General features: G+C 43.6%; 1 protein-coding gene across 2 annotated transcripts in view; it reads right to left on the minus strand.

The window, feature by feature from the left end:
• FCER1G (Fc epsilon receptor Ig) overlaps window positions 1-13259 on the minus strand; it is a 182297-nt gene extending 169038 nt beyond the window's left edge. Inside the window, exon 1 of one of the 2 annotated variants that reach the window (XM_086945430.1) lies at window positions 12809-13259. In XM_086945430.1, the coding sequence (XP_086801556.1) occupies window positions 12809-12863 (55 nt within the window). In that variant the 5' untranslated portion in view covers window positions 12864-13259. The remainder of the gene's footprint in view (window positions 1-12808) is intronic. The other variant, XM_086945429.1, reaches the window with a different exon arrangement.
• Between the last annotated feature and the right edge of the window lie 330 nt (window positions 13260-13589).

Consider the following 13589-nt stretch of genomic DNA (forward strand, 5'->3'; position numbering starts at 1 on the left):
GAGGTCCCTCAGGTCCATCATCCCCTTCAATACTACTTCTCCTGCAATTTAGGTTGCACGGATGAATATTAAAATCACCTAATAAGATATAGTCTGTATCAAACGTATTATTCTGACTGACCGAATTTAAAATACTATCTAGATCAGTGATATTACGCCCTCTATAATCACTATTCCCTGAATTATAGAAATTTATATAAATAGTCTTACTAGTGTTTTTAATCACTCTTTCGACCATCAAGATATTAGGGGAGTCGGTGCTAATCTGCCTGCAACTTCCCTTTAAATCTAAGGAAAACAGGAATAAAAGGCCTCCCTTGGCCCTCCCCATGCGACTGTGAACGGCTGCTTTAGTGAAACTAATAAACCCATCCCACCACAGATTGCCAGAAATGTCCCAAGTTTCCTGAAGGGCAATAATGTGGTGGCCTAGAACAAAGCTTGACCAGGCTTTATCCTGACGCTTACCATTTAGCCCTGCTATGTTCCAGCTTATTAGTCTACAGGAGTCTATAGATGTCTTAGTTTCTGGGTGCCGCACCAATGCCACTTCTGGCTCTCGCGGTATTTGGGTTACTTCATTAAATCCCACGTTCAATAAACTATGTGGGTTAGCACTGCCCTGTCCCTGGATCGAGATATGGTCAGGCAAATATGGCAAGGATATGGGATGATCATGCCCAAATGTAATTCGGTCTTCGTGCACTGACTGAGGGATGGACTCATTGGGGTCTAGGCCATTAATGCGTGGGCTGATCTGATCCAATTGTTGGACTATGGACTCTTTCCCCTCGTTTGTGACCTCTATATGTCAGTCGCAGTCATTTAGGCCGGACAAAACTCCGTATCTGTTCCCCATTCCCAGTCCCCAATCAAAAGGAGTAGACACCTGACCCCATCCGTTTGCTGCTGAATTCCACATAGGCTGAGGAGTATTAGGTCGCATCAAGAAGTGTTCGTTCCCCTGTCTGGTCATAAACCCATTTCCCTGGCCTCTATTATCATAACCCGGAGTATTTGGGCCCCACCTATTTATATTGGACCAAAATAGTCCTGGTGTTCTGGCCATTGGCCCGTTCGGGAAGTTGTGTTGCCCTATCCCGCGACTGGTCATGGGGTGAAAACAATCATTGTTAAATCTGGGTCTAGTTTCCCCGCCCCAGTGAGCAACTCTAGCGTTCCTTCTAGGCCTGGAGATGTTGGAGGAGGTCGTCATCTGAGTCTCATTATAAAAGAATTTCAGGGTAAGGGGGATTATGGATCCAGTTCTACGTTGGGGTGGGAGGATATTAGCGAGAATATTAGGGAGTACTTCTGCGCTAGCAAAATTTAATACTACGCAGTCCCCTTTAAACTTCTTAGTCTTATTCCCAATCCATGATACCCTCCTTGTCATAACAATTTCCCCCGCTAACTGGTCAACTCCCTGATCTGCCATACGCATATTATTGGTGAGCCAATATAAAGCTTTATCTTTTAGTCCTTGAGCGGATTCTTTTTGATCCTGAGTTAAGACAGGAACATTCGCCAATACCAGGACTAATGGTGAGGCTTCCATAATAAATTGAGAAGAATCATCCCCTAAATACAATGGGGCTGGCCCCACAGGTTGTAAAGTGGGGGGCTCTCTTATTGCGTCCTGGGTAGGCACAGGTGGTGGTAATTGGCCTTCCGGGGTAGGCTGTTGTTGAGCTTCAATAGGCCCTGTATCTACACCCGGATCCTCCTCCACGATAACTACTGGTTTAATAACTTGAATGGCTAAATTCTCCAAGTCATTAACCAACTTACTTTGCAACCCACCCATCTTTTTTACTTCTGCTGTTAATTTATCTATCTTCCCAATAAGTGGCTTGATAATGGTCTTAATTTTAATATCTATCATGTCCGAAATCCTATTGAATAGGTCATCGTCGATGATTTGTCTGAGCTCATCAGCATCTTCGCGCTCCACATTTTTCCCTTTGTGTCTAGGGGGTGAGGCAGTCTTTTTCCTTCCTAGCTGTTTCCCCCCCCCCCGTTTAGCTTGAGCTTTTCTACAATTTCTCACAGGTCGCATAACAGGCGAGGAAGGTGAAGGAATTTCCGCAACGGTATTTTGCTGTTGCTCAGAGTCAGACACTACATTAGTTGACTGATCAGCTAACAGGTCGGAATTTCCATCATCTATGCCAATATCTAATGAATTAGTGTCAGGTATGTGAATTGTAGGATCAAGTAATGATGTACCAGGCGTTTGTGCACTAGGATCGGGACTCAATGGGAGCAAAATTGGTGATTGGCTCAAACCTAAAGATTCCCTTCTTTCGTTATTTATTTTTTTAACTACTTGAACTAAGAAGGAGTCTAAGGTTTTGAGTGGTGCTGGGGTGACAGGGGCCAATTTTTTAGACATATTTACAAAAGAGTAAAGATGGTATCAAAGATCAAAAACTACACAAATAAGAAAAATAGGGTGATGAGGACAGGCCGCTAATCTAGCAAAGCAAAAAGTAAAACAATAGCAAACGGCATAAACAATTACTTGCTTCAAGAAATTCAGAGTCCTAAAGCAATTACAGATAAATGCTAAGGTTCAAATATGGGTTAATCTCAAAAGTAGCCTAAGGTCAGTCCGTGTTAATCTCAGGTGAATCACCTACAAGGCGAAATCATTCGACAGAAATCTAATAAAGACCATATAGGCAAAATCTGGTCCTATTCTCAAACATTAACCCCTCCTACTAATCCGAGTTCCTGGGCGATTCAGTGAGAGCTCAGATAAGCCCTCTTCAAACTGACCCCCGTCTGGTAACCAGGAGAAGGATGGAGGGTACAAATAGCTAGTAAACCGGTGCAGCACAGTTCAGTAGTAAACGATGTCAATGGACCACAAAATTTTCCTCATATGACACAGTTCCTTAGCTAGTCCGTAAACAAGATGTCAGGGAGTGGGCCCAGCCCAGCCTCCTTCGGCCCCGGACGGCCACAGACGGTCCCGCCCTTGTCCCGGGCTTCTCCCAGAGCTCTCCCGCGCGCTCCCGCGCAGCGGGATCTCGTCAACCTTTAAGTAACAGTAGTTGCGATAGGCGGGTGGGCGGGGCCGGCAGGGAGAGCAGCCCAGCTGGTGTTGATGGGGCACGCAGGGACTCCTGGTCCTCGGAGTCCCTGCAAGCGCTCGCAGCCCTGCCGGTTTTCAGAGATACTGCCCCTTTAAGGATGAAGGTTTCAGAGGTCTACACCGCGCTGCAGGACCCGCGAAGCGGGTCTGGCGAGGCGTTGCAGCAATTCAAATGCTGTCTCCAGAAAGGAAAGGTGGGCCGTGGCAGCGTAGCGTCCAGGTGAGGAACCCACTCACTCACTAGGCAAGCAGCCTTTTAACACTGTTGGCGGGCGGGCGGGGCCGGCAGGGAGAGCAGCCCAGCTGGTGTCGATGGGGCACGCAGGGACTCCTGGTCCTCGGAGTCCCTGCAAGCGCTCGCAGCCCTGCCGGTTTTCAGAGATACTGCCCCTTTAAGGATGAAGGTTTCAGCGGTCTACACCGCGCTGCAGGACCCGCGAAGCGGGTCTGGCGAGGCGTTGCAGCAATTCAAATGCTGTCTCCAGAAAGGAAAGGTGGGCCGTGGCAGCGTAGCGTCCAGGTGAGGAACCCACTCACTAACTAGGCAAGCAGCCTTTTAACACTGTTGGCGGGCGGGCGGGGCCGGCAGGGAGAGCAGCCCAGCTGGTGTCGATGGGGCACGCAGGGACTCCTGGTCCTCGGAGTCCCTGCAAGTGCTCGCAGCCCTGCCGGTTTTCAGAGATACTGCCCCTTTAAGGATGAAGGTTTCAGCGGTCTACACCGCGCTGCAGGACCCGCGAAGCGGGTCTGGCGAGGCGTTGCAGCAATTCAAATGCTGTCTCCAGAAAGGAAAGGTGGGCCGTGGCAGCGTAGCGTCCAATATTCATGCAAATAAAAATAATTAGAGTAATTCATAACCAAGTGGATACAAAGCACTTAAGAAAGAATCGTTTGCTTGCTTCTAAGTCAAGCCTAGGCAGCGCGGGTGAGGTCACTCTATGGGCTTTGAACACAACAAGCACTTTTCATTGGTTGTTTCCTTTGTCTTTCAAAATGCCTTTGTTGTTGTTGTTGAATGTTTACATTTGTCCCTCCTTTTGGCTGTTTTGCTCCGGCCCTGCTACATGGACCCTTCCACTATCGGCCGTATGTTTGATTTACGCACACTTTTGTTTTTATTTATTCAACTGTGGTTGCAACTGTGGCTGTCTGTCTGAAGTCTTCATGAATCCCATGATCAGAACTGCACACTGCTTTATCTTCAAATATGGCGGCCACGCCGCGTGTGTTAATAAGGCTCTTTGATCCTTTCTCTGCTCGTATGAATGTGACTTTAACTAGGGCTGGTTTTAAGTGCTCCTGTACATTCTGCTCAAGTTTGTGCAAAAAAACCTGCTTAACATTTTTGGGGAAGTCTGTAAGATGAGTATGTATATAGACCCACGCCCGAACTTCCCGTTTTCACGTGGCCATGTTTTGGTTGTGCTGTGTCTCTTTTGTTGTATGCATTTGGCATACTCTCTCCAGTCTCTGCTATGTTCATATGTCTCCTCGCTACTTCCTCCCCCCTCAGGAATTTGAATTTAATTTGTGCTTATTTAAAGTGCACCAACCCTTTGGCATGAAATCAAGCAAAATACACCTGCTTAGGAAAAAGTTTACGACGCCCTTACCCCCAAGTTGGTATATCTAACCCTCTCACAAACTTTGTATTTGGACGTGTTTTAGTTGTGCTATGTCTGTTTTGCTGAATGCATTTTCTCTGCGTACTCTCTCTAGTCCCTGCACGTGTTAATATGGCTCCTTGAACCTTCTTCCCCCCACAAGAATGTGAATATAACTTGTGCTTATTTTAAGTGCTCTTATACCTTAGGGTCAAGGTTACGGAAAGTGCAACTGCTTGAAAAAATGTTTGAAGCTCATACCACCAGTTCATGTATGTAACCCCCACCTGGGGCCTCATTTATGAGGCTGTGCGTCACTTTTACGCTGCCGGTGCGTCACTTTTTGTGACGCACCAGTGGCGTACAAAAAATGCACCTTGTTGCGCCATATTTACAAAGTAGCGCTTCTAGGTAGAGGCGTCACTTTGTAAATCCCTGTGCCACATTATACCTGCGCCAGGTATAATGTATGCAAGGGGGGCGTATTGACGCAAGGAAGGGTCGTAGAAGTGACGCAGTGAAATCTATGAGATTTCACTGCGTCACTTTTAGGACGCAGTTGCGTCAAAATCTTGCGCCTGCCTCACAGCAGGCGTAAGACTGACGCAGGCCCTTTCACATGGGGCTTGCCCCATGTGAAAGGACGCATTGCTGGAGTTGTGTCACTTTTGTGACACACTCCATCAATGCGTCACTTTTGCGCTTACAAATACGTCAGAAATACTGACGTATCTGTAACTCCTTGCGACATGATGTGTCATATTATAAATATGGCGCATCAATCATGTCGCAAGGGGTGCGCACTGAGAAGTGACGCATCGCTGCTTTCACGCAGCGATGCGTCATTTCTGATAAATGAGGCCCCAGAACTTTATATTTTCACGTGCCCATGTTTTAGTTGTGCTGTGTCTTTTTCAATGTATGCATTTTCTCTGCGTAGTCTCTTAAATCCCTGCGTGTGGTAATACGGTTCCTCAATTCTTCATTCCCCGCAGAAATGTGACTTTAACTTGTGTGTTTTTAAGTGCTCCTATACCTTCGGCTCGAGTTTGCGGAAAATACAACTGCTTTAAAAATGTTATAGAAACTTGTACCACTAAATTGGTATATCTAACCCGCCTGAATTTTCTATTTTAACATGGACGCGTTTTAGTTGTGCCGAGTCTATTTTGCTGTTTGCATTTTCTTGACGTAATCTCGCAAGTGCCTGCGTGTGTTCACAAGCCTCCTCGCTCCTTTCTCCAATCGCTGGAATGCTACTTGTATAATAAATCTTAGTTGGTTTACCATCAGCTGGCACAAACAGTTACACAAAACTCCAGCTGTTGTACATACGGCTGCACCGTCCTAAAATAATATATATATATATATATATATATATATATATATATATATATATATATATATATATATATATATATATATATCACTTTGAACAATATAAAAAACCCAGCTGAAAGAGACATTCATCCGTGCCACAAACAAATTGCATGACGGGATTTGCAGTCTTTAAACATTGAACTGCTTGAGTGTTCTCTGATGAAATGTGGTTCAGGTGTGCACCATGCTACTTTAGAAGGAGGGGCAGAATATAAAAGACTGAAAAAATGGAAACCCCAAAACCCTGAGTCATTTGGGAAAGGCAACCGCCGATACGTGTCATGTCAGAAGTCTGAATAAACGGTTTAACCCCTTCGATGCTGATGACGAGCTCAGCTCGTCATCAGCCACGGGGGGCGTGTGCGGATGACGAGCTGAGCTCGTCATCTAACGCGGCTTTTACAAAAAAGCCGCGTAGCGGAAAAATAACCTCCGCAGCGATGCGGTTAATGAAGCCCCGCGGTGTCCCCTTGTCTACTTCGATAGAAGAAGTTAGTGTGTGTGTGTATATATATATATATATATATATATATATATATATACATACACCACACCTATGGCGAAATCAGCCCGCGCCGCTTTCAACTGGCGGGCCTCAACGGGGTTTCGACTTACCCCTGTAAATCCAACGATTAAGTTGTCGTGTTATCCTCCAAAAGACAACAAGTTGAGGCCCATATGCATTTACGGTGAAGTTTTATTTGTGCTCACACCCAAAGCGTTTCGCAGCCGCAGCCGCTTGATCACAAGTGAATTCAAGTGTTACAAACAATAAAGTTATTTACAAAAAGAAAAACATTCATCATGTGACAAAGTAAACAGTGAAAACATACTCTCTCACATTTCATTATTGCCGATACCTTAATTTCTCTGTATCGTATTATTAGTTCATTGATGTAAGCATATACCTTCCCCACAATTTCGGGCATATTCATATCATTGATTCATTGACTGATTTTTAACTGTAATTTTAGTGCGGAACTACAAGTCCCATAATTCCATGTCCGGTTACGTCATTAGTTAGGATATCAAATTCTCAATCCTTAAATAAACATCACTTTTTGAATGATTAACAAAATTCATTTGGTGGCAGCTTTATGGATAACACATATTACAGAACCAAACTTGCCAGTTCGATTTTTAAGACCATCCTGGTCAATCCAATTGTCATTGCGCACCAGTGGGCTTAACCTCTTTTTGTGTCATTTCATCCTTGGAACACTATCTGCCCTTCCACAAAAAGTTCAGGAATTCCAACTTCATTCCATTATATATATATATGTATGTGTGTGTGTGTGTGTGTGTGTGTGTATCACATATAGTGAAGAGATGCACTCACAAGATTTAATTAAATTAATTTCATTTAATTTCAAGTGACGCGTTTCGTCGTGAGCGTGCTTCCAGACTTGCTTTCAGACAAAATGGCACAAACACAATGACATTTAAAGCTTGATGGCGTAATCCCAATGGATAAATAATCATTACAAACGAAGAGAGGACTGCTACTTTGTTGGTCTCAGACTGATATCCATGGCCGGCCATGTCAGCTTTGTTCACATTTAATGAAACCACATGGTAACACCTGCAATGTACTTTTCAGAAACGTGTTCATAGTTCATTCCTTACTGACATGGCTATATTTTGCAGTTCTCATACCTCACAATGTTCATATTCAATCCGCTGCCACTCCTTAAAAATGCCGCTTTGCTCCATAAATGGCTCATTTCAAAAAGCCCCTTGCCACAGCCACAGACTCACAGAATACCCACCGCAGGAATCGGCCGAATGGCCATACTTCCACCAGTTTGCATAACTGTTGATCCAAGTTGGCGGGGTGCAAAGATCCCATTTGGTGGTGCAGCAGCCAACATTTAACACACTCAAACAGTTCCCCCTTTGGCTATTGCTGCACTCAGGATGGGTGCACTTGCAAGGTGGAGGTGGGTCCAAGTAATTAATCATAAATTGTTCCCAAAAGTAGCAGTCCTATCCAATGGGATTACTGATCAAAAGGCTGGTAAAAAAGGTATTTTACCAAATGCAGGGTGCACAGTCTCACAGTCCGGCCATCGGCCCTAATGACTCCATTTTCAAGTTTAACCACAGTCCTCATATTATTTAATCAATCTAATCCATTTTTGATGCACTTATTTTGATCCACTTTTTTCACTCCGATTGAAACAAGTTGAAACGTGAATATTCAAATCATCCATGCTTTGTTGACGTCCAGGTTTTGCCACAATGTTACAATCCACGATGCTATGTTCCTTGATTTATTACAGACTATATCTCGATTTTAACAGCTTAACCCAAAGCATTTCGAAAATGATCTCTTCTTAAGCATATAGATTAATAAATCCGCCCAACAATCAAATAAACCAAACTCATGACTCCACTGATATCCTTTGTGTGCAAAATCTGCTTGTCCAATGGGATTACGCCATCAGGCTTTAAATGTCATCATGTTTGTGCCATTTTGTCTGAAAGCAAGTCTGGAAGAAGGCTTACGCCGAAACGCATCACTTGCAATTAAATGAATTTAATTAGACCCCCTGAGTTCATTACATCTCCTTTTGGGAACTATTTGTGGTTAATTACGTGGACCCTCCTCCACGTAGCGAGTGCACTTGTCCTGAGTACAGCAATAGCCAAAGGTGGAACTGTTGAAAAAAAAAAAAATATATATATATATATATATATATACATATATATGTATATATATATCAAAAACCACAATCCAATAACGTACCCTCTCAGCACAAAAAGCAGGACACCAGTCTCCAGTCCAAGTTTATTACTTGGACTAGAGACTGGTGTGCTGAGAGCGTACGTTATTGGATTGTAGTTTGGGATATTGATAGCTGGTACGCTCTGCTGGCATGTACGCCACCCTTCTTGGGTCCCTGAACTTCAGAAGGAGCACCTTTGGTGTTTGATATATATATATATATATATATATATATATATATATATATATATATATACTGCAACATTTAAGACATCTAAGGCCAGATCTGGTGGTCCGTCTCCTTTCTGGGCTTCGCCGATCGAATTGATTGGAGGTGGCTTGGGGAGTTTTTCTTTGTATATATATATATATATATATATATATATATATATATATATATATATATATGTATGTGTGTGTGTGTACATATATATATATATATATATTCTTGTGTACTTTATCATGTACCTATTTAAAGTGCTCCTATACATTTGGGTCGAGTTTGCCAGCATTACAAGGAGAGAAAAAATTAGTAGACATTTTTTCTGTTAATTATTTTTTAAATAAGGTCATTCCATTGTATATTATGCCTTCTAGGTTATATAAAAGTAGGGCTCCCAGATTTATGGTGTTTATTTTTTTGCCATCTCCAGCTGCATTTTTCCAGATTTATTTTTCACATATATCATCAATATTTATCCGTAAATATTTTATGCTTTGTGAAAAAATTAAAATAAACTAGTATAGTTCCACATTTATTTCACTGATAAATGTATATTCATAATTGAATGCCTAACAGGTTTCAATTATATGAACTAACAGATGATAAAACAGTACATCTTTATGAAAACAGCCACATTTTAGTATCATCCTCATGCACATCAACTGCTGTTTATACCTTATTACCAAAATGAATTTCTTTTTTAACCCCCCCCCCCCCCCCCCTTACTTATCAATCTGCACAGCTATTCGACTGGCTGTCATGAATGACAGCATTTAGAATCACTGTATAAACAACCTAATTTCCGTTTTTATCCAGGTTTAAAAATAGTGATAGGAAAACAAATGTGTTCTGCCTGTATTTATCTGTAAAAATCTGTAAAAACTGAAATCAGTGAGTCTTATATACAAGTTAACAAAAACACTTTTTTCATTAAATCTTTTCAACATGCTGCTCTACAACAAAGCCTAAAGGCATTAGAAAAGCCAATAGCTCTGGTTAAACACTTACAACTTCAGAATTGAACTAGCAGCTATCCTGGAATGTTCTCTTCATGATGGGGGAGGTCACTGCATTAGCAGATACGTTCGCTGTATGGATTAAGGTGGGATCTAATAAACTGGCCCCTCTCGAACAGGTTCTCTACCCAGAGCAGGATGGTACTTCCCTAGGCTTTAGGAGTTCAAAAGATTGTGCAGGAGACAAGAAAAAATATGGAAGAGCAACTATCTACTGGCTGAGAAAGTAAAATATAAGAGGCATCTATCTAATTATAAGGCAGAAATAATAGCTGAAAACACAAAACATTTTATGGACAAAATTAAAGCAGCCAGCAATTCCTCTAAGGAACTTTTTAGAACAGTCCAACTGTTCTCGTGCCCCCCCCCACCCCTGAATGCAAAAACACTGGTCACTGCTTCAAACTTCTGCAATAGTATAGCAATTTTTTTAAGATAAGGTAGAAGATGTCTACAAGGTTTTCATGGCGGGAAAAATGGAAATTACCCTGAACTCTATAACAGCGGCTGCCAATAACAACCTCCCGACTATGAGCAATTGTTCATCTCTTACAATTGACGAGGCACCTCGGATGATTAAACTTACCAAGACGGGGGGATCCCGACTGATCCCTATCCTGTGAACGTTTTTCATGACCTGGCCAGTACTCTGGCCCCTCCACTCACAGCCACACTGAACAATATCTTGGATTCCGGTATTATTCCTTCGGACTGGAAAAGAGCTTTGATCCTTCCTCTATTAAAAAAACCTACCCTAGATCCTACAGAAGAGGAAAACTATAGCATTATCTCTAGAATTCTAGTACCAGCAGCAAGAATCCTGCAGACACACCTTAAAGTGGTTCTCTCTGACTTTCTGGAGCAGAATGGGATGCTAGATGGTTCACAATTCGGCTTTAGAAAGTCACACAGTACAGAATCAGCTCTGGTGGTGGTAACTAAGGAGATCTGTGGAATAATAGATGGTGGTAGAAAGGCTGCTGTGGTCCTTTGGACCTATCTGCAGCCTTTGACACCGTAAGTCATCGAGTTTTGAAACACCGACTCATGGACATAGGAATTGAGAATAATGCCCTTAATCTCTTGACATCCTGCCTCAGTAAAAGATCTTGGTCCATCTCATTTGGAGACTTTACCTCCTGCGCCTTCTCTCTGCCATATGAGGTCCCGCAGGGGTCCTCACGAAGCCCAACTTTATTCAACATCTTTGTTGCTTCACTTGCCGCCTTGATTAGATCTTTTGGATTCAACACAATATCGGATGAGGATGACACACAAATTGTTGTTTCCATTCACACAAGTAAAGACAAGGTAGGTATGAGATTCAAGAACTGTATGTTAGCTATTGTCAACTGGATGGAAAGCCAATGCCTAACATTGAACTCCGACAAGTCGGAGGTGCTTCTCTTTGGGTCAGACTGGTCTTTTTGGAATCCCTCCTGGTGGCCTTCCACACTTAGCCCTCTACACACCCCAGTCACCAAAGTAAAAAATCTGCGAGTGATTTAAGATTCTAAATTAACTTTTAAAGATCAGACAAATTAGTTGATCTCTTCCTGAATTGACCTCTAAACAATGTTTTAAAGTGCTACATTTCATCCCTGCAGACAACTGTGTCTGTCTCTCTCGTGCTTTCATGATTAGATTAAAGCAATGCCATCTATCTGTGCACGCAACAAGGTCTGATAATAAAGAGTCAGAGACTGTAGAACGCTGCTGTTCCTCTCTTGAAAAACCTTAAGAAACATGAATCTGCTGCTAAAGGGCTTACAGAGCTTCACTGGCTGCCGATTAAGAGTAGAATCGTATTTAAAGCACTTTGTATGGCACACAAAGCTCTGCATGGAATGGGCCCGGCCTACCTGCGGGACAAAATGACATGGTACACCCCCAGAAGATGTCTGCGATCTGCTTCCACTAAGACATGAAAATCCCATAAGATTTGTAAAGCCACCTGGGGCGGCAGAGGTTTTGTGCATGCTCTAGCTCCTCTGAAACCAAATGCCATTGCAATTAAGGTCATAATCTAACCCTAAAATCTTGAGAAAGCAGTTAAAACCCTGGCTTTTCAATTCTCTTGGCTAAAAAAAGTTTCTTAGATCATGCTTTTCTGTGATTTTTGTAGTGCAGATACCAGCGCCAAGGCGCCTTTACGCATTCGTAGCGCTTTACAAATTCAAATCAAATCAAAGGCGAGACCTATTGGCTTTTGCCAATGCTTGTTATTTACCCAACACCTTGAGACCCTCACAGGTGAGTAGTTGCGCTTTACCAACCCTGACTGGTTGAGGGGTTGAGTACAAACTTTCGTGGTTTTAGACCTTTGTAACATCAGGTATCACTTTTAGTCAGGTCAATGTCACTCATTGTATTCACACTTGAAGGATGAAGGACTGAGTAAGCCCCACTCGGGGTCAACCCTGCGTCACTCAGCATGCCGCATCAGCTGCATTCACTACAGGCCTGCTGTGTACCAGGCACAGAATACGACAGTGCACAATTCTTCTTGAGAAGGTGAGCAATAACCAACAGAGGAAAAAGAAGGACAAATAAACTAGCAGAATAGCAAAAAAAGAAAAAACACAGCGCGGAATCTGCAAGACATTCCTCTAAATGTTCACAAATTGGGGGAGTCGAGTGGCTGTGGTACATTACGTTTATAGCGACATTTCCACAAAAGCAGTACTTTTAAGCAGAGTGGATGACGAGGTAATAAAGGGGCAAAAAAATCGGATGTTATTTCCTTAAGGCATTTACCTGCTTGCCCCAGGGCGGCCAGGAGCACGGCGAGGACGGGGAGACGCACCGGCATACTTTAAACTTCACTTTCAGCCACAGCCCGAGAGTCGCGGAAGCTGAAGTTTCTGAGGGGAGCGGACGGGTCCCACGGAGGCCGCTTTCAGTAATAATGTGACACTCTCGTCGAGTGGACGTGAGTGCGTGCTCTGTGGGTGGCGTCTGGGGAGAGAGAGCAGCGCCGGCCTCTTCCTCAGGAGATGTCGAAGACAGTCACGACCGCTGCTGACCGCGGACAGCCCCAGGAAGCGGCCTCCCGCCTCGCTCTCACACACCAGCGAGCTGCTCTTTCCTCTTTTCTGGGGAATTGGAACGAGTGCTAAAAAAAGCGTCCTACAGGCGGTGTCGCTGCCATGGGTTTAGTGTACAGTTTGTGCAATGAGACACCCTCGCCGCCTCACTCTCTCCGTTTGTACAATGTCGCTTTAAATCCGTCGGGTCTCTCTTCATGTGCCAACCATCCCCTTGCCATCACCTCTCTTCTCTCCCTGCCCCTCTACATTGGGGAGGGGGGTCTATCAATGGGGCAGCAGGTTCAGTGGCACCGGGGGCCAATGGGATTCTGATTATTGCTCTACTTTCTTTTCCAATTAGTAAGCCATTTTCGTTGCTTGCACTAGGAACAGTGCTTTATTTGGGCAGGTGTTCACCGGTACCGAGTACTGGCACTTCTCAGTTTTTTCCCCTAAGTACTGGTACTCCTAGAGGCAACCTAGGGTGTGGGGTATGGGTACGTGCAGTT

This window comes from Lissotriton vulgaris, chromosome 12 (assembly GCF_964263255.1).
Source record: "Lissotriton vulgaris chromosome 12, aLisVul1.2, whole genome shotgun sequence".
NCBI classification, from domain to species: domain Eukaryota; kingdom Metazoa; phylum Chordata; class Amphibia; order Caudata; family Salamandridae; genus Lissotriton; species Lissotriton vulgaris.